The sequence below is a fragment of the Pseudochaenichthys georgianus genome, chromosome 15, assembly GCF_902827115.2.
Source record: "Pseudochaenichthys georgianus chromosome 15, fPseGeo1.2, whole genome shotgun sequence".
NCBI lineage: Eukaryota > Metazoa > Chordata > Actinopteri > Perciformes > Channichthyidae > Pseudochaenichthys > Pseudochaenichthys georgianus.
The window spans coordinates 25,098,397-25,124,809 of NC_047517.1; the positions used below are offsets into that span (position 1 = coordinate 25,098,397).

The 26,413-nt window shown below is 41.3% G+C and overlaps 1 protein-coding gene across 1 annotated transcript; it reads left to right on the forward strand.

Annotated features, from left to right (window-relative positions):
* Positions 1–206: 206 nt before the first annotated feature.
* On the forward strand, positions 207–24,985 carry stox1 (storkhead box 1). Its single transcript, XM_034101442.2, is given in 6 exon segments — positions 207–728; positions 18,707–18,859; positions 20,732–22,827; positions 22,829–23,057; positions 23,060–23,420; positions 24,378–24,985. Coding segments are annotated over 6 exon segments (3,324 nt in total). The 5' UTR covers positions 207–397; the 3' UTR covers positions 24,532–24,985.
* The last annotated feature ends 1,428 nt before the right edge of the window (positions 24,986–26,413 follow it).

The window sequence follows — 26,413 nt, forward strand, 5'->3', positions numbered from 1 at the left end:
GATATCTACAGAAGAGAAGCAACAGTCACACACACACACACACACACACACACACACACACACACACACACACACACACACACACACACACACACACACACACACACACACACACACACACTGGAAGCAACAGTCAGTGGGAGGTCTACCTGTGTGTAAGCCCTCCCCCTCCTCCCCTGTGCAGCGTCACTGGTTTCCCTGGGAGCCGACAGACAGCAGCCGGACGACGTCCAGAGTCTGCGCTTCACTCGCTCCAGGATTCAGACGCGGACTGGAGGAATGCGTGGCAAAACACGGCGTTTATTTTGATTTTTCAGACAGAATATCTCTCTCCTAACAAGTGCATTGCGATTTCTAGCATGAAAGCTCCGTCCTGGAGCCAGTAGAGGCGTTAGAAATGTCTCAGCAGCCGCGGTTTGTGCAGCTCTCCGCCGCTTCGATTGCCGTAGTCTTCGGCCCGGACGAGGAGAGTTTGCGCGCCGGAGGAGTGAAACTTAATGGCAACACTACCAGCGGCCAGGAGATTTTTGCGGACTTTAAGGCGCAGAATTTGCGTAGTTCATGGAATAAGAGACTCGTCAAAGCTGTAGCTGAAGTGTACTTTCAGGGATGGATGGAAAACTTGGTGCTTTTCATTCAGGGGAACGCCAACAACTTGGAGGTGCTGAGAGAAGCGTGGATGCGCAGAGCTCTGAGGTCACCAAAGGGATTTATCATCAAAGCTGTCGGTATGTAACATCAATCCTCTTTTCATAGCTTTTCACATCTAAAGTCAAAGAACTTACCAAATACAACCATGTATTACAGTGTGTAAGCCTACAATGCATCCACATGCAGACCAAGTTATCACAGGTGTGAGAGATGGCACAAACAACATTTGTTTACCACCCTGAGAGAAAAGTGTGAAAGCAATACACTTTCAACACTGGGATGCCAGAGGTTAAAACCCTTCCTCCTCTGAAGAAGAAGAATGAGTACTAAATTCTGTTCCATGTGTTTTAAAATCTTTTCATCTTAAAGTTGTTGGGAACAGAAGTTTATTTTATTATGTTCTCCATATCTCTAACTCTAGATGTAGACAATTATGACCACTATGTTGTCACTCAGTCATTTGTTTGTGCAGAGGCATATAACACCTGTTCAAAACAAAAATTGAAAATGTGATCACTTTGGTTTTTCACCTGATTTTTCTTCTTATGTGAAACACCTTAAAGAAAGTGCTATCATTTGAAAAAAGAATACCTTTTTTTGCTATGATCATTTAAATGTTGTCTCAAACTAACACTACAAGTGTTTGTTGCCTCAGACACAATGTTCCTTGAATCTCTGTCCCCCTGTATAAGGTCTGGTGCATTATAGGACGACATCACCAATCGGCCTTCCATTGTTGTCGACACATTGATATGTTTACCCTAGCTTGTAAACAAAGCTCTGTATACCATGTAATTACCTTTAATTACTCTCCTTCTCTGGCTCTGTTCTGATGTTTTAAAGCAGGATATATGTGCACGGAAACCGAATGGAAACCTTTATGTAGCTCACTATAGCATGATCTCATGGGCTGTAAATGCCCGACAGCACCGGCTGCTAGAGAAAATGACAACCCTCTGTAAGGGCTTACACCTAATGACAGTATTCTTAAGAGATGCACCAGGTTATTCACATGTTTTGCCACTTCAGAAGGAAGATGCTGAACTCTAGGTGGTTGCAAATTGACACCTGCGGGAACTGTTTTTAATGTTTTTGCCACAAAGCACCCCCTTCCACTCCAAAAGGCACATCCCATGCAATTTGGAAGCGGCAGGATAGTAGTTTTAGGGGCAGGTTTCCTATTGTTGAGCTGCAGCAGGTCCCTTTTGGTTGTTGATAGTGATTTAGCAACACAAACATTGGCTTTGAGTCCCCATCTGCTCCAGCTGTCTGTCCTCTGTTTCAGGTTCTTTCCCATAATGTGTTTTTAGTCCGGATGCCGCCGTCTACCTGCTAACTTTGTATCAATCCATCAGCCAGGGCAAATTGAAAGGTGCACAGACAAGTAAAGGGAGGAATGTGATATGAAGGGGAGGACGAGACCACACAAGGGGAGTCCCGAGGGGGCGTGGAGCGACAGTGGGGGGGGGAGGTGGAGGCTGACATGCCATCCTGCTGAGAGACAGTTTCACAAACAAACACTGTGAAAGCCAAAGGTGACGTTGAGCTCTATTGCTATGCGCTGCGTCAGCACAAAGGTGCACACAGACACCAGAGCTCACAATCGGATGTGAGGCCTGTGCTGAAACCTCTACAGACTCCTCATGTTTGAGCTTCACACCAGACACTTGTAAGCAAACACGTCTCGGATTGTGTGTGTGGATTTGTCACCTCCTTCTTCTCCTTAAAAAATCCTTCACCTCGCACCGCAGCAATTTGTATGGTAATCAGTGCTGGCAGACTGTCAAGAGTCCTGTTTACGGCCTCCTCACTGAGAATGGGTCAGCAGTGAATCACCCAGCGACTGGCTGCAGACCACCGCCGCTCCTCTGTTACCCAGGATTAATGTCCCCCCCATTTCATGGCCAGCGAGGGACTGTGAAAGTCAGACTCCTAGATTGATATCAGGCATGGACTTAAAGGCCTTGACATTGTCCTCATATAAATATGCCAGTTAGAAAACAGAAACGTTATTAGTTATGTGCTACAGTGAATACCAAACAGCCATATTTCCTTTCTCAGGTCAGAGCAAGGTTGAGACGTGACTTTACTGACGTGAGGAGATAAAAGGGAAGTAAAGGTTAGAAGATGTTTGGCTGAAATAGACCAGATGTGGTTTAAGTTATTAATCAAATAGATGTAAAACAAAGCTTTTGGGGCACATAAGCTTATTGGTCCTGTCTGGTTATCAGTGCTAATCGCCTGAGGGAAGACAGATCGTTCTGTGGGTCTTTTTTGAGGGGAGAATACGCAGAAAGAGAGGTGTGTGGGAGGGTTGATGGAGGAAGGGGCTCGTGGTGAGGTTAGTCCGAGGTAAACAGGCAGGAGTTAGTATGAACAGGCTGCGTTGTGAGAATGGGCCCCCCTGGCACTGGGGTTGACCTCTCCTCTTAACGCATGAACGTGGTTCTCATTCCTCACTTTAAATTATCTCCTCAGCCATTTTCTTCCTTTTCAGCTGTTGTTTACAGAAAAATACTGAAATTCCACCATAGACTCATTTAATTTACGATCATTATTGACAGTACTGTATATTTACATTTACACTGTAACCTGAATACTCTGAATAATCCTGTTTGAGTTCAAATCTTTCCTTAATTAGCATATGGTAACCTGCAGGAAACACAAAATATGAAAAGGAGAACTAGAGAAAATTATGTGTTGGTGTTTTTTGTTTCTGCCGTGATCAATAGATTCAAGTTTTTTCACCACCATTAGTGGTCCAGTTGTTTACTCATGGACACAATACATTACATCTACCTCACAAAATACTTGTTTACCACATGTAGTGAGTGAAAACTTGAATCATGCTATGGTGTCTACCTGCCACATAAATACAAAAGGATTGAAGAGTAATCGACTTCAGCTTTATTGTATCAAGATGGTTTACGCGTTGCAATAATCTTTGTTCTGCCTAAAATAATAGTTTTGCATTGTGGGAAATGTGCTTATTCACTTTCTTACTGAGAGTTAGATAAAGCGATTTTTGAGTCTGAGGGTTAACTTTAGAGCCAGAGCTGGGATCATAAGCTAGCTAAGCGTAAGGACTGGGAACAGGAGGAAATTGATGGCTTTGTCCAGATTAAACTCACAAGATAAAACTAGCTACATAGAACGTAGAGACTTGAGAGTCGTATCAATCTTATTATCTAACTTTTACGAGGGTAACTCTTAAAGTGTCAAACTATTCCTTTATTCAGATTGGTAATTCATTAATATTGTGTCTGATGATGCAGTAATTATCTTGGCAGTGGGCTTTTATAAAATCCTAAATTCCTCGAACTAATTTCACAAAAATCCAGGCTTTTCGTGTTGAAACCAGAGGCTTCATTATGACTGTAAGCTCGTTCTGCATTATTCAGAGTCCTACTATTGTCCCTGCAGCAGGATGAGCGTAGATCCCAGAGCTGAAACATTTATAAGTAGTCAGCCCGTGGTGTAATGACATATCGTGTAACCTCACTACATAGAGCTCCTGCCATCTTTGAACGTGGATGTGAACGAGTCCTTACTTTGGCCATGGAAAACACTTTTCTAGCCGTTGCAGGACATACTGTAGGTCCCCCCCTGTGTATTATTTGGAGAACTAAGGCACTTTTCAGCCAAGTTTCCTTTATAAATGGTACATTTCATTTAACTTGCCATACCATGAAGGGGTGAAGCATTCCTTAAATGCTTCATTTACCCTTGAGATCATTTCCTGAGTTTGTCGGCTGAGAAAGCCTCGTTTCTGCTCTTTAATTTTCACTTGAAAGTGTTGTATTTTCACACAGCGTGGTGTCTCCTTTCATGAGGGTATTTTGTCAGAGTCTCAACGCGCTTCACTAATGGTCATAACTCTTCCAGATGTGCGCTTATTAACCATGACACCCCCTCATCAGCTTTAAATGGCCCACCCTGTCCTAACTAAGCAGCGCAGGTCAAAGGTTGCAACCTTCCTGCTAACAAGCTGCTGCAGGTCAGCTGGCTTCAGAGAGCAACACACATCAATACATTCTCCAGGTGTTCCACACTCTGGCTTCTGTTAGTCCAAACCTTATTTCTGTTTTCATCAATGGATTATATACTGGATGTTATTCAACTCATTACTAAGTATACTAAGGAACTTTCATTGTTTCGTTTTGTCAAATCCAAAACCAGAATGATTAATCCATTCATTACTTTGACTTAACTACTTTGATTGTTTATTCATTACTTTTAGCTAACTATTTCAACCTGTTTATTCATTAACTGGGTTAGTACAACGTTTGGAAAGAGCTTAGTTTTCACAGTTTGTTTCCCAAGGATTGGGAATATACCTGGAATAATGTCTTTGAAAGATGCTTTATGCTAATTTATTTGAACTTCTCTACTGACTTGCTAACAGTTCTCATGAACTATTGTACTGTAGCTTTTAAACTAAGGATTAACATCACACCAAATATAGTCCTAATTAACTAAAACATACTGTATCTTCTAATCAAGTCCCAATTTCTTAGTTTTTTAAAGCCTTTTATCGACACTGACATTGCGGCATTAATCAGAAACATGATATACATGCTGCTGTTTCTCAAGTTTAACATTTAACAAAAAGTCCGTATTATGTGAGGGGTTGGAAGATCCTCAATCGGCTATAACTCAACAGAGTCGAGGTTTTTATTATTGTTGGTTGGTAGATCAAAGAACATCCAATTAATTCAAGACGAAATAAACAATTGACTGGATAAATGAAATTGTTAAAGGTCCCATGTCATGGCCATTTCTACTGATCATAATTCCATTGTTGAGGTTTAGAATAGATTTACATTGTTCAATTTTCCAAACTCACATTGGTTTCTCATACAGCATCTCTGTATAGTATGTGTATTCACTGAATGTCACTCTCTGTCCTACACGCCTTGTTGGAGCTCCTGCCCCCCCCCTCCCTGTGAGCCCACTGTGCTCTGATTGGTCAGCTTGCCCACTCTGTTCTGATGAGTCTACCACTATGGTCTGCCACCGTTACAGAGGAACATCAGTGATTATGTGTTACAATGGCTGTTAGAAAAATATCACTTGACACCAGGTTGAGAATCAATGATCAGGTAACTAATTTATTCTTGCAAGAAGGAGCAGAGTTAAATCACATACAAAGGATATGGGTTATCTCACACACATGGGGTATGTTGCTCAAAGGAACAGCAAAAAACATCAGGCTTATATAGTCCAAAACACAGGAGATAACAACAAAGTCGTAAATCGAGGTGGCGCTAATATCAGCCGCGGGTGTCAGAAAATCGGGTCATCTGCGATGGGTCATCTGTGACGTCTTCTGGAAAGAGTCACGTACTTCCTTCACGCTTCATAGAAATGAGATATTTAGGAGACAGCAAGTCTGTCTTCTCATAAATATCAACAACCTGAAATGCCCTGCCTCCTCCTATCACAAGAAGAGGCAGCTGCAAGGTCATACACAGTTCAGAGCCACACATCATATCAGTGCATTAAAAGAACCCAAAGAGTGGAGAAAACAGTATTTCTCCAACAATGGCGTTAGCAACCAGAAAATGACACCAGTAAGGACAAACAGATGAGAATGCTGCGTGGGGTCTGGGTGCGGACAGTGCGAGCTGGGTTCATTTCCTGCTTGCTGCGTGGGGTCTGCGAGACAGCGAGACATCGCAAATGGACGCGGGAAGGGGGGGGATTCTGAGGGGGTCCATTTGGGTATGGGCACGTCACTATACCCAGGAAGAAAACAATGGAAAAAGAGAAATCTCCAACGAGGCGTTCTGGGGCAGCATAGACAGATATTTTCTGTGTTAGAGTTTTACTCGCTACAGGGTGCACTTTGAGGGTTTGTGACTCTGCAGACCGTTTACATGCATACAAACCTTCATAACACAAGGGGACGGGTAATAACCGGAAAAGCATGACATGGGACCTTTAAAGGGAAAGAAAAGCAGCCGCTGTGACTTGTGAAGCTTTATTGAACTTTTAGATTGTTTTCCAAATTGCATTGTTGGTGTAAGTTAATTATGCTGCAGTTTAATACCAGCATCACTCCTATTGTCTTTGACTATGCCAGAGCCAAGGATATATGTCTGCATCTAGAATGTCTTTCTGTTTCCTGTGCTTTTAAAAGATGGTTCAGTAAGCGGGTCAGATATAAGGAAACCTTGACCTCTATTCTCAGGCGTGACCCTCGGACGTGCCTTCACATGTGAGAGACTTTCCGTGTTGCGTGCCTGCCTCTCAGCACATCATTTGTTTGCGACATCCTTTCCCATTGAGCAGGAAGCTAACCCCTGGTGCAAATCAGGCATGTCGGCCTCTTTATCGACCCACATTTGGGCTGTACAGTAGAGTTGGATGGAGCGGTGCCAACAACAACAGTCTAGGAGTTTCCTCTTTATTCCTCAGCTTACACAAACTGTCAGCGGCCGCTTGGGTTTCCCTCGTGGGATTTATCTTCATTCACTCTCTGGTCAGACAAATGGGTCACCACAGAATTGAGGCTCTATTGCATTAAGTTTGGTATTGCTATTACTCTTCAGTTTCCTGACAGGATGTTTTCTTTGCCTTATTTAGCATTGATAAATGTAATGGTATGCTAACATAGGTTCTGTGATAGAAAAGTGCTGTGTAATTGTATTTCAGGAGTAAAATACACTTTCAAGGATCTGGGTGCTGACTATGTATCAGGATATTAAGAAGCTATGTATCATATGGCAGACACTGGACAGGAGCGCTGCTCTTAATGCTGGGATAACAAACACAGGAATCTGCTTTACTTCGAGCTTGGTTAAGAGGAAATGGGTTTCATCTGCAACCAATGACTGCCATCACTCTTGATTAAGGGGTGTGGAACTGCTGGAGAAACTCTTAGATTGTGTGTATATGTTTTGGTGGTGGGGTGTCAGGTGAGTGAAAATACTTCAATCTTTGAATAAGATGAAACTTGAGATACTCAAGACTTTAGCTCTACTGGTAAGTTTGAGAGGGATCTGTCAGAGCAGAATTGACCTTTTATCATCAGTGGAACCATGCACAAATCAAGCTAGGAGTTTAAATAGTGAACAAAACAGGGCCTTACATTTCTACCTTTGGCTACACCTACTGTTACATCAACAAAAAAGGATTCGAAACACGTTCATTTTCATACCTCCACGGTCGCGGCAAGCAGTGGTGGGAGGCATTATGCTTTCGGATCGTCTGTCCATCCTTTTGTATGCGTGCTGTCCATCGAGTGTCTGTCTGTCCCGTCTCAGGAACATCTTGTGGTCATTTATTCAGTCTGGTATTAACTTCCACTTGGACTCAAGTATTAACTGATTAGACTTTAGGGGTCAAAGGTCAATGCCACTGAGACATCGCAAAGCACAATTTTGGCCAAAACTGAAGAATGAATATGCCTTTTTATTACAATATTTCACAATGTCAAATGTAATGATAAAATGATGAAATGAGGATGTTCTATTTCACTGTACAGTGACTGGTTGTTGAGGACTAAGACTATTGTTAGTAAACGATCAGCAAACATTAGGTATTGAAATGCAATATTGCTTTTTTTCAGTGTTTGCAGGAATACTAAATTGCATTTATGATTAAGCATTTTTCATGCAGAAAATTACTTTGGAAGTAAACCAGTCAAAAGGGTCATCAGCCAGAGCCCAGGCTTTTTTAAATCAAATTAAATTGCTTGTACTGGATCTTTTATCTTAATTTCCTGTGATCTACCACATCATTTAAAGTTATTTAAGTTTTGTTTTTGTTATTACTTTTTCTTCTTTACGACAACATTCCCCTTTTGGACTCTCATTATTTTATCAAATTCAGGCTGTAGTATAAAGGTTTAAAGTCTTTCAGTATGCTCCTTTTAAGGATGTTTAATTCTCCGTTATCATCTGTAGCAAGTTAAGATATTTTGCTAAGACAGTCTGAAGTAATCAGTGATAACTAATCAAGATAACAATCACCCGCAACTATGAGTTTTTTAAGAGGCAACAAAAAGTTCAGGCAGAATATCAGGAGAATCAAGAACATCTGAGTGTGTATAAAAAATGGTAAAGCTTGACTAACAACACAAATATCTGAATCTGACTCATTTCTATGGATCTTCGAGAAAAGGACTGTTGAAAAAGTAACCCTGGTACGTCATGTAGAGTTTTTTTATAGAGGCACTAAAAGTCCGAATATCACAACCTCTGTGGAAATACTTTTGACCATTTGTTTTGAATCTTTCTTCAAGTCCCACATCACTGATCTCTGGGATATCCAGAACGTCTGGTATTAAGATGAAAATTAGAGATGATCCGATCACGTGATCGGGGATTGGAGCCGATCACGTGACTTTCAAAAGATCGGAAGAAAAAAATCGGGGATCGGGAATTTATTTTTTAAATTAATTAATTTTTTTATTAAAATATTTTTATTATTTTATTTAATGTTACAAAACAAAAATGACCATGTTCACGTCTTAAAGTCATCCTGGTTTAAAATTACACAATATCATGTATGTGTTGCTTCTTTTGGGCTTGTTTTCATAGACCTGAGGCCTGTACTACGAAGCAGGATGTTCGCTTAGCCGGCTAACTTCAGGGAAAACTCCAGCTTTCTGGTCCTACGACGCTGGTTCTCTTTTTAGCGGGCTAGATCTCCATGGTAATTTATGCTGTGCGGCTAATCTGGGGGGTATACTACGAATCTAGTTCAACCTATCCTGGATATGTTTTGAGTTATCCGGTTGACTTAATCCAAAACAAAGCCACTCTCGCTAAACTGTCCTACAACGCTGGCTATCAACTCGTTCGCTCAAGCCAGCCGTGTCCTATCTAGTTAGGTGCACGTTCACATAAAAGGGGTGGTATCTGGAGCATTCGACCAATCACAAACATGGAGAAGCGTACTGAGTCTGACAGCGCAGCGTCATACTTCCTGAATGAAAAGTCAACTATAATATTAGACATATGAAGAAGTTAAACTTTAAACATCCATGACTTAAACACTTTATCCAGGATCAAAGCCACATAGCTGCACCTGCAAGGTGAACACAGCTGGGAACAGAAAAAGTGTTTGAATGCGTACATTAACAGGTTTATGATATCACTGCCCCGTCCAAGACACGAGTGGATCTGACTTTAATTACATTTGACTCGAGTGTTTCGTCAACTTAATGTGTTGCTTAAAATAATACTTATGCATACAGTATGTGACACTGTGAGTGTTGCACAGCCAGATACGGCTCAGCTGACTCAAATAAGGAAATATATGATACATTATGATCATGTTATATGAATGATAATGGGACACATCGACGTCTGCACTCACAGTGCCGCGGACTGTAGGCTACGTAATGTTACTTTGATCCGGTTACTTATGTTGTGGCAGATATTTAATTAAGCTTTCTTAACATAGCCTAATAGTATAATAGTTATAATAGTTAGATTGCTCTGAAGATGGGAGGTGATGTTCTATTCATTTTCACGTTCACACAGTCGGTGATTTTGGCCGGCCGTCTTTCCTGCAACGGCAGTTTAAACTGTATTTACTCCGCACACTGAGCTCTGATTGGTCAGCAGGCGTGGTGCTTTCGCTGAGTTGATCTCTTATCCTGGAACCTATCCTGCTTCGGAGCACAGACTAGGTTCCAGGATAAGTCACCATGGAGATCTAGCCCGCTAAAAAGTGAACCAGCTTCGTACTACCGGAAATCCCAGAAGTTATCTTGCTAAACGAAAATCCTGCTTCGTAGTATACCCCCCTGCTCCGGAGCAGGTTAGGTTGCAGGCTAAGAGATCAACTCAGTGAAAGCACCGCCTGCTGACCAATCAGAGCTCAGTGTGCGGAGTTTAAAGCGATCAAGTCATATTACTTGAGATGTCCCGATCCGATCACGTGATCGGGGATCGAAGCCGATCACGTGATTTTCAAAAGATCAGAATCGGGAGAAAAAAATCGGGGATCGGGATTTCTTTTATAAAATATTTGTATTATTTTATTTAATGTTACAAAACAAAAATGACCATGTTCACGTCTTAAAGTCATCCTGAGGCCTTAGTTTTGGTTTAAAATTACACAACATCATGTATGTGTTGCTTCTTTTGGGCTTGTTTTCAGACCTGGTTGCTTATTTCTCTCAAATCTGGCAACAGAGTGGGCGCAGTGTCTAATAGTAGCAGTAAGCTAACGAGAGGCTACGTTCAGCTGGTGACTCGGGAGTCGGGACGGAGAAAATGTCAGGAGTTTGGAAGTATTATAAAATTGAAAGCGAAGGCAGTGTAACAGCCAGATGCAATGTTTGCAAGACGGAGGTTCCGCGTGGTGAACAGAGCTACGTTCAACACGACCAATCTAATACGCTACCTAAGAAACAAACACCAACAACAACACGACGAGTACACAGCGGCCACTCAGGTAACGGCACTGAAACAACCGACACTTTCAGAGACTTTTAAAAGGAAAGAGAAATTGCCCCAAAACAGTGAAAAGGCCAAAAGAATAACAGCCAAGATAGCTGAATTCATCGCGTTGGATGACCAGCCGTTATCTGTTACCTTTTTTTCTTTTAATGCATTGCATAAAGATCGGATCGGGAAAAATTGGTGTCGGCAGATTGTCAAAATCAAATGATCGGAATCGGATCGGGGGCAAAAAAAGGTGATCGGGACATCCCTAGATGAAATACAAGGTTCATTAGATCTGGGCTGGATTCGAGCAGAGATGAAGTGGTTACTCTGGAGATGTGAAAAATCTGGCCTGAGAGGATGCAGAGGACTTGGACATAGTTTGTATACAGAAATGTGAAAAACATGTACCATTAAAGAACATAGGAAAGGTACTTTGGTCCAAATTGTAATAACTTGGTCTTCCAAGCGTCTGGCAGAAACAGCCCAGGCAGACTTTGGACTAATGTTCATGAAAGCAGATGAGAGCCAGATATCTCAGGGTGTGGCCATTAGGTCTGAGAGGTATGAGGTAAAAAGATGGGAAAGTAAAGTGCCAGTGTCATGTTACACAGAGCACTTTGGGCTGTGCTATTAAATACAGGCCTGTCTACCTGCACATTGTCTTCTTTTAAACACCTGCTCAGGTGCTTTTCCCACTCCACATGAACATGACTTTATCGTTTTTCTAACATTAGTAAAGCACCTTGTCATTTGTTTCTTGTGGCATGGGCTGCTATTCAAATTGTTCTTACTGTGAATCAGATGGTAAGAATATTATTTAATGGCTTTACAGCTACAGCCAAGATCTGCAGTGACCAACTATGTGAGCGTAAATGTTTCAAGTTCTGTGAATTTCAGAAGCTTAGTCATAGCCTGTGTATGCCCTCCTGCCAACATATGTTAAATGTCAAAGGGTTGATTTGGCAAAGTGATCCCCAAGGCTTGAGCTGGATTATAGACACCCTTATTATATTTCTGCTGCTGGTTCTTCTTTTTCTTTGGCTTTGTATTGCATGTGGCAGGTCGCTGCCTCAGTATAGGTTTCTATAGTGACGGGAGTCAACACAAAGCCTGCCTGTGTTTCTCCTCATTTCTAAAAGTTTTAGCTCATGAATTCTCTTAAGTTTGACTTTTCTTCCTAACTGTTCACCTTTTAGATGTAAAATTCAAAAGTCAGTGTTCATATCCAGTCAATATTTCTAGATGAAACTAGTAAACTGGAAGGGCAATCAGAGAGCACAGACTGAAGGCCAAAATGCCCATGCGGAAATGCATGTTTTATTGTTGAGAATCAATCAATAAAGCTGTAAAATGTTCAGACTTTGCGTTTCACTGGTTATTGGTGTGTTTTAAGTGGGACTGTGGCAGCAGTGTTGATGACATTGACAAGAAAAGCAGATGTTTGCTGCAAGCACTTTGATCAAATGGGCCATACAGTGTTTCTCCAAGTGCTTTCGGAGTGGACGCACAGGAAGGGCCAGTGTTGTTAGACTGGGCGAGGTTTGGTTTTGGGGACATTTGGCCTGTGATGGCTCTCTGAAGGGATCTTTTCACTCAATTTATTGGGCCATTTAACTGCAACGCCCACGTCTGTGTGTTGTATGGGAGTGAAAGACACAAACTCGTAAAGCACTTTTAAAAAGTGTGATGCGTTGCACATACGCACATAAGAAGGGGAGGGTGGGTTCACGAAGGCCTGCTAGACCAAGAAACCCAAAACAAAGGGAAGTGGTGGTGGGACTGGGAGGAAGTCATGACATAAATTACTGTTGGCATCTATTCCCATTACACTAAATCTGAGTGTATGAATGTTTGACATTGTCTCACCAGAGACTTAACTGGAAACTCACTGAAGCGTGTTCTTCTCAAGGTCTCAGGCAATGGGAGACAGGAGGGGGATTTTCAGTTTGGGCAGGCCTCAAGTTCATGTTGAATGCCTTGCAGTGTGTCCTTAATGAGGGAGAGAGAAGATTAGCCTGTTTGCTGCACCCACCCTGCTGCTCTCAGTGCGAAGATCAATCCATGCACCTACTGATTTTCAGAAAGGATTTAATCTATATTCTCGCCTTGATGAAAGACCAGAAACCAAAGTAAGGCAGACGATAGCACAACTTGTGACTGAATCTCGTCTTTGACCTTTCCCCTTCATGCTATCTCTGGTAAAAATCTAACTGAAACATCAGGCTTGTAGCGAAAACCCTTCGTTCCATGTCCTCTCTGGAAGCCCACTCTCTCAGACACATATCTTATCATCCTATCGTATAATCTCGAGGCCCCAGTCACAAGTTGTGCTATCGTCTGCCTTACTTTGGTTTCTGGTCTTTCATCAAGGCGAGAATATAGATTAAATCCTTTCTGAAAATCAGTAGGTGCATGGATTGATCTTCGCACTGAGAGCAGCAGGGTGGGTGCAGCTATTTGGTCTACAGTACGTGCTGCATTGTATGGCATGTGAGTGTTTTCTCACAAGAATCTGGAGGTAATGTAATCACGTATGAAATGAGACTCATGTGGCCAGCTAAAGACACAGCCATGTGAATACATGTGTCATTGATCAGTGTCAGCAGCCAAAAAGATCTCATTGGGGATAGAAGACAGAAGGTCTCAGTCAATGCTCTGCACAATCACTTGTATCCCCCAGGTGTGAGAAGTTATTCTCACATGGAAAGTATATGACATGGGAAGAAATACATGTTTTAATTCTGCATGGAGCAGAAAGCATGGTGTGAGGTTTGTCACTTTTTTCATGTTATGGTCATTATCATTATCAAGTCTTTTTGATTCATTCTGATAGTGAGAGAGAGACAGGCAGAGGAGTTACCTGGTGAGGTACAAAGGTGCCCAGCAATGATCTCTTGTAATAAAACGTATAATACACAACATTTAAATATTATGATAGTGGTTCTCAATGTGGAGGTCATTGGATGATTTAATGGGATATTCAAAACAATATTTATTGAGTTAAGGTTGGCAGAGGTTTTGTCTTACAATTCATAATTATAATTTCATGTCTCACACTCACTGTTGTCTATTTGTGTTTTTCACTTAACCTCTTCTTCTGCTGCATGGACAATAGTTTGTAGGAACTGTTTCTTGTGTTTATTTGTGATGTTTCAAAAACACTGGATCATCTCTTAAGCCCCACGGACCCGGTTCCGGGGCCGAAATCACATCATTTGCAGGAAACAACGTCTAAGGAACCTTAATATTTAATAAACTATGAATATTTTATATCCATATAACGGGAAAAAACTCATTTAACTGATCTTTTTCATTTTTTTTTCTCAAAAAAACACACAATGCTAACAGTGAGCCTCTGAATTGGCCCCGAGCGAAAAATGCTAACCTATTACTGCACCGAAAATCACTCCTAGCTCCCTTATTCCTTATCCTAGCTGCACATCCAACACATCGTTTATGATCGTAAAGAAACAGAATCTAACGGTGCCTACCTCAACACTGAAAGATACAAACTCGCGACGTTATCAACAAAAACGTACATCAAAACATGTGGCACTAGGTAGCCTACAACGCTAACATGGCTTACCTTGGTTTTGTCTGGTCAAAACTGGTCTTCAATGGCATTAAAACGATAACAACGATGCTGTAGTTAATCCATAGGTTAATATCCAATGTGTCTGTGTCCCCTTTGAAATGTTCTGATAATCTATAAGCAATAAAACTGCAATTCCGTTTTAAAATATCAGAGCAGGCCATTCCTACGCTCTGTAGCAAGATTGAATGCGCAAAGACACACCTTTTTTTAACATGAGTGTGTACGGGGAGATTTCCTTTCGATTCTATTGGCTCTAACGGTCAGAAAGAGATGTCACATGTCAAAATCGAAGAAGGGGGGCCAGAGATAAGGAACATCCACCTATATGGCCCCAGAATAGTATTTTTGTTGCTAAATCTGTCTAAAAAGGTCAAATATCACTTGTTTTGCATCAATCTTGATACAGGGTACTTATTATATGTTGTACTTTGGATTCCTAAAGCTTTTAGTCTACTAACCCATCATCCAAGGTTAGTTTTTACCAGTGGCGGCTGGTGGAAAATATTTTTGGTGGGGCTATGGAAATGGTGACAAAACCATACTAGGGCGGTCCGGGGGATCCTCCCCCGGAATAATTTTTTTAACCCTTTTAGAAGAGAAGATATGGTCATTTGTTCTGGGAATGTCCTTTTCGAGCCTGAAACCTGAAAAACAGGCTTTTTAACGGGGACTGTCGTATAGTTTGGGGGGGGCACATTTATAAAGAAATAAGATAAATGCGCTTATTCTCCTGGACTCACTATTACGGCTCACTTTGACATGTAAAATGTGTGGAATTTCCCCTAAACTACATTAAATTGCTTCTCCTTTGAACTGAAGGCTCGTCTCCTGTTTGGGTCCCGAGCTTCCCTCCCTTTTCGTTGTGGCACAGGGTTCGGTTGCCATGGCATCCAGCAGGGTATTCATGCAGTGTATGACAATGAGTGTAATGTCGGTGGCCCGGTCTAAGATTACAGGAACACAGAGGCCTGTTCCCCCTGGAGAGAAGATGGTTACAACCATGAACCCCCCAGAAAGTCACGCCTGCTAATGTTAGACTCAATATACAATAATCCCCTGACTATATTACACCATCTAGCATGACAAAGACATCTGGGAACTCAATTTGAGGAGGCAGTGATTTCAGATAACTTTATTGATTTCTTGTGATTCAAACATTAGTTATCTGGCTCCCCCTCCGGCCTATCCCTGCTGACCTTTTGACTGTTGTCTGTGGTTATAGGCGGTTGCTATGTGGACAGCCTGGCGGACATTCCTATAGGAAGTTGACAACAATGACTAGCTAAGTCAGCAGCAGTAATTCACTGCCCAGGGAGACTGCTATTGAGATATCCGCTCTGAGGTTTTGTCAGATTAGCGTCTTCTGTCATAGCCGAAAAAGGCAGATGGCTTTTTTTCTTTTTCTTTTAAATCCCACCATGTGCCATAGGATCAGTTATATAAAGAAAGACCCCTGTCTGTGACTTTATGAGCCTTAAGTGAGCTCACTGTGACGATAATTGTTTTTTACTGACTTTGCTTGATTTAGTTGCAGCTTGATTAAACAATTTACTGAGGAAAAAGCAGCTCAGATTATGGGGTTTTCAACACCAATACTCCAGTACTTTATTGGGTGGGTAAAAAAGTTTTCTGTGAAAATGTGGGCTACTTTTTTTCCATTTGGGGAGTTTTCACTAATGATAAGTTAGGCTTTATTACAGTAAAACTGCCCCCTGTGTTTTCTCTTATTAGTATTATGGTGATTTTCTAAAGCATATCAGTATTGGCTTGACATGCAATACCTGACCATCAAAAACAAATGTAATTTCAATTGATCAGAAGTAGGATTTTTTCCTCTTCACATATTATCCAGTCTATTATTATGCTGGTTTGAGGCTATTTATTGGGATACTTTTCATAAATAAAATCTTGCAACACTGTCTTTGATGCGTCATGGTAGTAATAATCCATATGTGCACACCAGAGAAGTGGTACGTGCTTGGTATGTGTGTGTTCTGTCATGCTTCAACATGGCAGATATTTGATTAGTTGTTTATTTGCCCTTCTTTGGACATAAGTGGTTCAAGTGTGAGGGTTGTAAATGTTTAGTTTACATCAAGTGTGAGCTTGGCAGTGTTTTCATTGAATGCCCTGGGGTTGATGGGAGAATCGGTCACATTCACAAACGCCACATGTTTGAGCTTTATTCTCACATTCATACACAAAGTGTTGTGGTCAGCACAGCTGGACATTTGGGGAAAGTGTCCCAGTCAATAACAGAAAGAATTCCTCACTGGCTATATAGTATATAGCAATCATTAATTGTATGTATGGCATTTCTTACACTCGCATTGCATTGTGAGGGTACTGGAAATACTATATCAGATCTAGCAGGTAGATCACTGCACACATCTTGTGTCTTGTGTCAAGATTTACCCGCTAGTGCCCATTAAGGAGGTGTAGCTGATTAACTTAAACCAATGTTCCAGTCCTGTGCGTAAGGTTATGGTCATGCCCTTGTGTTTGCTCTTCCTATGAAGGGAGTTTGTGTTAACTCAGGCCAGATGCTAATCATTCATCAGCAGTGGGATCTGGTTTGTTTTGATGCTCTCACTTAGCTCACTTGTCTTTAGTAGACATTACTCTTTGTGCTCTATATATATTTTTTTAAATAAGTCACAGTCAAAATGTGTGCAACTGTTTTAATCAAAATGAGCTTTGTAAAATGAATAACAGTTTCATAAAGGCAAACCTTTCTCAGCTGGCCTTTTATATTATCCCTCAAGGGTTGGTAATGCTTTTCTTGGGGTTACTGCTCAAGGTATGCACAGCAACAAGCCCTCATTCACATTCTTATTCTAACCATAACCTCAATATCTAAGATTAACCTAAACATAAATATTACAACTAAAACTTGCCACCTTAAAGTTTAATTTGACAATATACATTTCTAATATTTTGCCTAAACACAATCTTCCAGATTGTGAAGACAGTAACAGAATTTCTGCCAATTACCTGAGTGGGATCAGAGGTTTTGTATTGGCAATTGACAATGGTGCTATCTTTATTACCTTTTTGGAAATGTTCCTTTCTTCCTTTTACTAATTGAGTTTGAACAGAAGTCAGATGTTACTTTTTAGTTGCCTCACATTGTGGTAAATAGGGAACTCAATTAAAAAAACAAGATATGTTTATTACCTGTGTTTTGTCTAAAACATAGATAAGAGACATTCATGTTTTCAATCATAACCAATTACTTAGACACAACCGTGTCAATGTCACGTTTAGTTTTGATGTCTGAGTCTTTGTGGCTCTAGAGTCTAGTATCTTAACCCCTCCTGCTCTCTTCAATTTGGCTTTACACAAACATTTTTTCCCTGAAGCAACTTAACCACTGCATGTTGCTTGAATTACGTTACTCAATGTGTTAATCCTGTGAAGCTCTGCGATTGTTTTTGAAACTAATAATACATCTTTAAAATGTCTGGTTGTCTTTAGAAGCAGCTTAGTTTTATGATTCAAACGCCTTGTGACTTCTGCCTAATAGGCTCCCACAGTCTGCTTGTCACACTTTCAGCCTGCTATTGTACAGATTCTTATGTGGGGTATACATTTAGAGAACAAGTTTTATCCTATTATTATAACTATAAGACACATGTTTTCTAAAACTGTCTGTGTTTTTTTCTTAGTCTCTCTCACTTTCGGATACATGTTTGTCTAAGGGCACCTCCTAGACATGTCGGGCCGTATGATATGGAGGGCAGGATATCTGATCTGCCCAGCAGGCAGACCTGTGGTCATTTCTCTGGGGGTAATGGAATTTCGTGGTCTGTCCCAGTACTGATGGCATTTCAAAAGCAGTCAGGCATGGTTCATATAACTCACATAAATAGACCACATCGGTCATGATTTAGAAGGTGGTTAGGAAAGGAATGTCAACTTTAGCACTCCGAGTTGTTTTCACTGGCAGCACAAGTCGGACAGAGACCTCTCTTACCCAGGTGTGTTTGTGTGTACTGCAGCAGGCCCACCTGTTTCACTCAATAATATGGTGGTGTGTGTGTTTGTGTTTCAGGTGATCTGTCCCCGGTGCAGATGTCCCCTGTCCCCCAGTCCCAGTTCATTCCCTTGGCCGAGGTGTTGTGCTCAGTCATCTCCGATATGAACTCCTCTCAAATCATCGTCAACCAGGAAGCACTTATCAATTACATGAGCAAAGCCCACCCAGGTAATCCATATGAACTGCTTTCTTGTTAAAGGGATGGTTTTAAATATTTGGTACATGTGTTTGAAGTGTATCCGTTCTTGTATCTTCGGTTAATAAGTAAATATGAAGCTTACGCCATCAGCCCGTGAGCTTAGGTTAGCAAAAAGACTGTAAACATTTGCCCTGTCTGAAAATGAACAAAATCCAACTACCAGCACCTCTTAATCTTAATTATTGTTACATCAAACACTTATCTTTTGTTTTTTTGTTTAATCTGCACAAAAAAACAAAGTGTAAAGATGACATTTTGCTGTTTTACAAGGGGAACTATTTATTTGGTCCTGCTGTAACCCCTGTTGTAATTTTCTCTGCAACATATTTGTTCTGTATTGTTTTAATTAGGGATTTTAGAGGTGCTTGTTGAATGGTTCTATATGGAAGCCCATTTCCGCCACTTGAAAAAAATAAAATCCCCATGAAAAGTCATAATTATGAGATAAAAAAGTCGAAATTATGAGATAAGAAAGTCATAATTATGAGATAAGAAAGTCGAAATTATGAGATAAGAAAGTCATAATTATGAGATAAGAAAGTCGAAATTATGAGATAAAAAGTCATAATTATGAGATAAAAAAGTCGAAATAATGATATAAAAAGTCATAATTATGAGATAAGAAAGACGAAATAATGAGATAAAAAGTCATAATAATGAGATAAGAAAGACGAAATAATGAGATAAAAAGTCATAATAATGAGATAAGAAAGTCGAAATTATGAGATAAAAAGTCATAATTATGAGATAAAAAGTCATAATTATGAGATAAGAAGTGCGCATGCGCTGCAGTGGCGCTGTCTTCACAGGTCCCTTCATCACCTTGCTGCTCTCCACCATGCAAACGGCATCTAGTCCTAAATAAGGTAACTATTACAGGTGACTTTTGTAAATGTTAGATGTTAAATATAGCCTATATTGCAGCTACACTACAACAATGCAGTTTATAGCTTTGACATTACCTGTTATGAATATAATATATATACTATATATGCCTATAGTTTTGTGGTAACGTTCACGGGTTAGAGTTAGAGCAACTCACAGCAGCAGTATGCCTACACTATTGTCATTAGTGGCGTGAACGTTACCACAAAACTATAGGCATATATATTATAGTTCATAACAGGTAATGTCAAAGCTATGAACTGCATTGTTGTAGTTTAGCTGCAATATAGGCTATATGTAACATCTAACATTTACAAAAGTCACCTGTAATAGTTACCTTATTTAGGACTACAGTATAGATGCTGTTTGCATGGTGGAGAGCAGCAAGGTGATGAAGGGACCTTTAAAGACAGCGCCACTGCAGCGCATGCGCACTTCTTATCTCATAATTATGACTTTTTATCTCATTATTTCGACTTTCTTATCTCATAATTATGACTTTTTATCTCATTATTTCGACTTTCTTATCTCATAATTATGACTTTTTATCTCATAATTATGACTTTTTATCTCATTATTTCGACTTTCTTATCTCATTATTATGACTTTTTATCTCATAATTTCGACTTTCTTATCTCATCTCACTTATTATTAGGACTTTTCATGGGGATTTTATTTTTTTCAAGTGGCGGAAATGGGCTTCCATAGTTCTACCATATGACAGAGCTAGATTAGCTGTTTCCAGATTTTCACTCTTTATGCTAAACTATGCTAATTGGCTGTCAGCTTTAGGTTCTTATTAACTGAGATGTGAGTGGTATCTATTTTATCATCTTGTACTCAGTCAGAAAGCAATTTGTCAACCTTTTGCTTGAAGATATTGTATGCTTTCAAATCTTATTAATTTGCCCCCCCTGCTTGTCCTTTTAACACTATTTTCTCTTTCTATGTCCCAGGGATAACCATCCCTACTCAGGACATCCTCTACAATGCTCTAGGAACTCTGATCAAAGAGCGCAAAATTTACCATACAGGCGAGGGCTACTTCATCGTCACGCCTCAGACCTATTTCATCACCAACACCATGGTCCGAGAGAAGAACTGGTGGACTTCTGGTTCAGCGGATGACCCTCCCTCTCCACCTCCCATTACGTACCTGTTGAGCAATGACGCCTGTATTGAGAACACTCAAACGCTGGCAGTGGCTCACTGCAAGTCTTGCAGTTGCTTCAGCCCTGTCCAAACACCCGCTAATATTGCCTCCACCGCTGTAACAGCTACTATCCCTCCCTCTACTGTCCCAGACCAACATTCAGTTTCTTTTTCAATCAGTGAATGTACAGGCAAGAGCTTAAAGTGGCCCAGACAATTAGATCACAAACCTACAGTGCAGCATCAGTCCACCTCCACAGCGGCAGATTGTCAGGCGAGTGAAATCAGCAAAACGACGGCCACAAGTAACGCCACTAGCCGTAAAGAAAAAGACACCAAGCCAGGGAGGAAGTTTGGTCTCAGTTTGTTTCGGAGGAATGGAGGTAAAAAAGATAAACCAAAGAAGGAGTATGCATCGTTTTCAGCCCAGTTCCCTCCAGAGGAGTGGCCAGTAAGAGACGAGGAGGACCTGAATAACTTGCCCCGTGATCTGGAGCATGCAATCATCAAACGCATCAACCCTGAACTGACTGTGGACAACTTGACGCGCCACACGGTCCTAATGAAGAAGCTGGAGGAGAGGAGGGAGAGAGGGATAGAGAGGGTGTTGGACAGGGTTATTGATAAAGATGATAAGGGAGTAGATAAGGGAATGTCTACTGAGATCCTTGCCTTCTCAAAACCCAGGCATCATCACTCCTCTAAGTCCGGGAAAAGGTCTGCTCAGAAGGCCTCTCGCAGCAAGAGGAGGGCACATTCCTCCAGAGACAAGCAGAAGGAAAGAGAGAAGGAGCGGGAGAAGAGTAAGGCTCCCATGTGTACGGAGGATTATCTAGAGGGGGAGGATTTGATCCCTGCACGGCTCAGAAGGGAAATCCCTGTTGATGAACCAGATCAAGTGGAAGAAGGCGGAGCTGTTGAGGGGAAATCTCTTTATAAGAAGCGCATCGAAAACCCTTTCCAGGCTCATCCAATCAAGGAACCTGAGCCTATTATTCATGTCACCACAAACAAAGAGCCAAGGAGACGAGAGGTAAAAGAAAGCAAGGTTTCTGTACCAGGGAAGAAGGATCGCTCAAATCATCGCTCAAAATCGTGGGACCCACATCGAGCAAAAATGATCACATTAGATGTAGAGCATGCAGTAACATCCCCAACGTCTAAGGACAGGTACAACGTTAATGCTGATCATGTGCTCCAAGCAGACATGAAACTCAACATTGAGCTGCCACTGCAGTACAGTTCAGTTTACCCACAGAGCAGTACGCTCCGGATAGAAGACAAGGTCCGACATCATAGGGACGAAAACAGCAAGGAGAGCTGGGAGAGAGAAGGAACCAATTTACACGAGCCAGAATACAACTGTGCACCAGACCACAGCCAAACTAAAGATGACATCCTCTCTAACATCCAACAATACTCCAATACCAATGCCATTCCCCCTACTCATCCCTATGAGCCTGTTGTAAATCCCTCACATGACCCAACCCTGCTCTGGCCAAAGCCCTCTTTACAGCGGAAACACTCCCTCAGACTGTCCAACCCACAAAGGGAAGATGTTCAGAGGCCAGAGCTCTCTTCACCTCAGCCGGCCTGTGAACCTACAGCCACACTGGAACAACAGGAGATAAGAACCCTCACTATCAGTAATAGAGAGCAAAGGACCATGGGAGAAAAGCCAGAACTGATTGCAGACAGCGCAATAACAGACACTGATGGCTTTGCAGAAGACGACTTCAGACTCTACCAGAGAGCAGAGGAGGATGATGATGATGATGATGATGATGATGATGATGATGAGGATGCCTGCAGCTCCTTGTGTCTGAATGAAGAGGAGATTATTGACTCTGCAAATGTGTTCCCGACAGGTCTAGCTGACTACCAAGGCCATAAGGTGGTTGACCAGAACAATGAGTATGATTTTCAATACCAAAGACCCCATCGTCACTTTTATAATTCCAACTTTCACCAAACACAAGTTGACTCCAAACAAGATTCAAGGGAAAGCACATTTAAAGATTTATTTCCCCAAGCAACTCAGAGGAATTCTTCCCTCAACCCCACCAGATCTGAAGAGACCATCTGGAGGGTCCATCATCGCCATCAGAGGACTCGATCACCGGGGTCCCAAAGGGAATCTAGCCCCAGACTAGGTGCATCGGTCCAGGGGGAGAGACGACAGGAGGTCAACCTTGATTTGGATTGTCCCAAACAGCCTGAAGTTGCAGACAGTAGCATCTTTGACTACTGCCAGACCAGTGAGATAGAATCCGACAGCGAGACGGTCCGTAAGTCGGGTGATGAGGGCGATGGAGAATCTGCTGACTGGGCGGCTGAGGTGCAGGAGGACGATATTGATGAGACGGATGTTCCTCAGACCCGCAGAGTTGTTCAGAGTCAGCCCAGTGGAGCCAGAGGGGTGGAGATCGGGGAAGCGTTGGAAATTGGGGAGAACCAGAGCATCACGGGAGACAGTGGGATAGATTCTCCTCGGTGAGTTCCTCTCTTGTTCATATCAACTGCAATAAGATGGTGTGATATCATGTTTGCATTTCATTGTGACCTACTTTGAGTCTGGGGGTATCTTTTCCAAGGCATTGAACTGACCGATAGGTATATGAAGAGAAAAAAGGATAACAACCAGTAAGAAAATGCTCCTTACCCCTTAGCCCAGACACACTTGTTTTTCTAGTTTTCACAGCTTAGCCTAAAGACTTACCTCTCTAACAGCCCGTCCACACAGCGGCGTGCGTTGAAGCTTGCCGGCGGGCGTGTCTGAAACTCGACCAACAACCAATCACATGAATCTCCCGCCCCTGACACACAAGCAGCGGTTTGATTGGCTAGAGCTTGTACTGGCATATGATTCAATTGGCTGACACTTCTGCAGAGGCTTCAAAAGTTGAACATTGCTCAACTTTTGCAGCGAGCCACGCCAGCAAAGCTCCGCTTCGCTTCCCACAATGCAGTTTGGCGAAAAGTGACGTCACCCCATTCAAAGTGAATGGGGAAGCTTTCAACGCACGCCGCTTTGTGGACAGGCCGTAACTGTGAGCCCACACCAGACTTTCCCACGGCATACTAGAGGAGCTTTAGTGACAGGCAAAATAAACACTGTACTGAGGTTAGTTAACCTCTGGGTTACATGTCTGTGGTTGGCCTTCCTCCCAATTTGTGTTTTTTCCTTTAAAGTAAGCTGAACAAACACCTTGTGTCCAATTAGAGTGTTCAGTATTTGGACAGGAGGGAGTATTTTTTTATAATAGAGTGTAATTGCAGTAAGGCACTTAAAATTCGTATGTTATAAATCAAAGAGGAACTTCTCGACATTGAACTCACTGTGCACCCCGGTGTGTGGGTGGACAGATGGGGGGCATGACCACGTCAACTTGTTCAAATGGTATATTTATAGAAAATCTCAACCTCATGCCTTTCTTTTCCCCCCTGCAGGACCCGTGTCAGTTTGGCCTCCAGCAACACTGTCATTCTGGAGGGTCTGAAGAGAAGAGGCTTTTTACAAAACTTGGAGAAACTCCATTCCAAGAGCAGCGCCATTCGCCCGCAGAGCTCACTGCTGCAGCTGACTCCTGTCATGAACATATAGCAGACCTGAGTCCTCTGTCGTAGTGTTGTGTGGGAGCTGATGGATTTCTTGGCTCAGTATGAAAAGGCCTAAACCAAGCTTGACTCTCCAGTTCTATGCAGCTGCTTGGTCAGAAAACATTTCCAAAAAGGAAGGTTTGCACTTTGTTGCCTACCTTCACATATAAATACCTTCTAAAACAGGGCTCTGTGTACAAATGTAAGTATATATATTTCTTTTTGTAAATAATTTTAAAGGTAATATGCTATGATTTATTCATTTACAAACTACATTGTGTATGTCCGGTTAATTTTATGGTTTATGATAGCCTTTTCTTGTGATACAAATGTACAGTTTCCATTCTCTACATGCTTAATGGGTTAACATGTCTATAACAGAAATAGCATTTTCTAGCATTTACTTATTTCTTTTATCATGTAGCAAGTTACTACAAATAAAAATGTATGTCAACCAAGGTGTCTTTTTGTCCTATTAGTGTTTGTAAAATAACATGTTCTATTAATAGAATAATAAAATGAGAGATGTATACCTTGGGCCTGAGAACTGCACTGCAAGAAATAATAAAACATATTATGCAAATAGACTGAGCAAAAACCAGTAGATAACACATTCACAGCAATAAGAAAAAGTAATGCAAAAGGCTCAAAACACAATGGAAACTGTCGGGTATCTTGGACAAGCTGCAATGTATGTAGCATAAGTTAGTGAAGATGGGAAATCACGTCCCGTACATGATCATAATCATGATTCTGATATTATTGCTGATATCTGCTGTTAGCCCAGCATTTCATTCTGTCTCATTATTAAGCGAGAACAGGGTTGGTTTGAATCTGACCTCGTTCCCTAGAGGGTGCTGTGTACAAAATATGTTGTACTGAAATGGTCTAAATTGGGGTCAGAGTTCACCTACAGGCAGATTTCAGGAGCATGACACGTGAAGTGAGAGGGTTTTTAAGTGATTTTGTGTGAAAATGTACTATTTCAAGAGCTTTTGTGTTCAACCTCTTGGCTTTACAAAGTTCAAAAGTGTGAAGGAAGAGCTGTAGTGAATGCTGAACTTGTTGTGAAACTGGTGAAAAAAAAACATATGTTCACTGCATTGAGCTCTCAGGGCCAATATATATTTTGTTATTATGGTCAACATTAACTTCAGAAAGCATTATTGTTGTTAGAGCTCTGGAAAATATTAAGAGACCACTGCAGCATTATCAGTTTCTCTGGTTTGACTATTTATAGGAATGTGTAAAATGAATGTATTTTTATTTTATTCTATAAACTACTGACTACATTTATCTGTGTTGGAATGCAGACACAGAAATGGAATGGCTTCCATACATATAGATTGAGATTTAATAAATATTTAGAGTGGTCTCTTAATTTTGTTCAGAGCTGTATACTTTAACTAATTTTTAAAGCATTTGTTTTGTTTTAACCAGTTCAAGAACGTTCTGATTAACAACTCTTAATAACATCAATTTATTATAATCTATTTGTTGGTAGGAGATCTTTGAAGATTTGCATAGCTTCAGACATATCAAGGTTCTATCTCTAGTGTAAATATTCAGTGATGGTGACCAGACATGGTTCTGCCCCCAGAGGTCTGATTGGCTCTTCTTTCTGAAGGTTATTATGATGGTGGATCTTAACCCTCCCTCAACGGGCAACTTAAGTCTGTCCTCCAGCTGTGAAGGAATGTAAACCATTGTGGTGTATAGGAAGGCAGTAAGCTTCCTGACATTATGTTGATGTTTTCACACTATTCCCAAGAGCATCCACACACAGATCAATGCACACCTTCGGCTGCACTGATTGGTTCAGTGTTGGTAACATTCCCATTGAGGAGTTGGGGAATGTTCAGGGTCCTAATAAATTAAAAATAAAC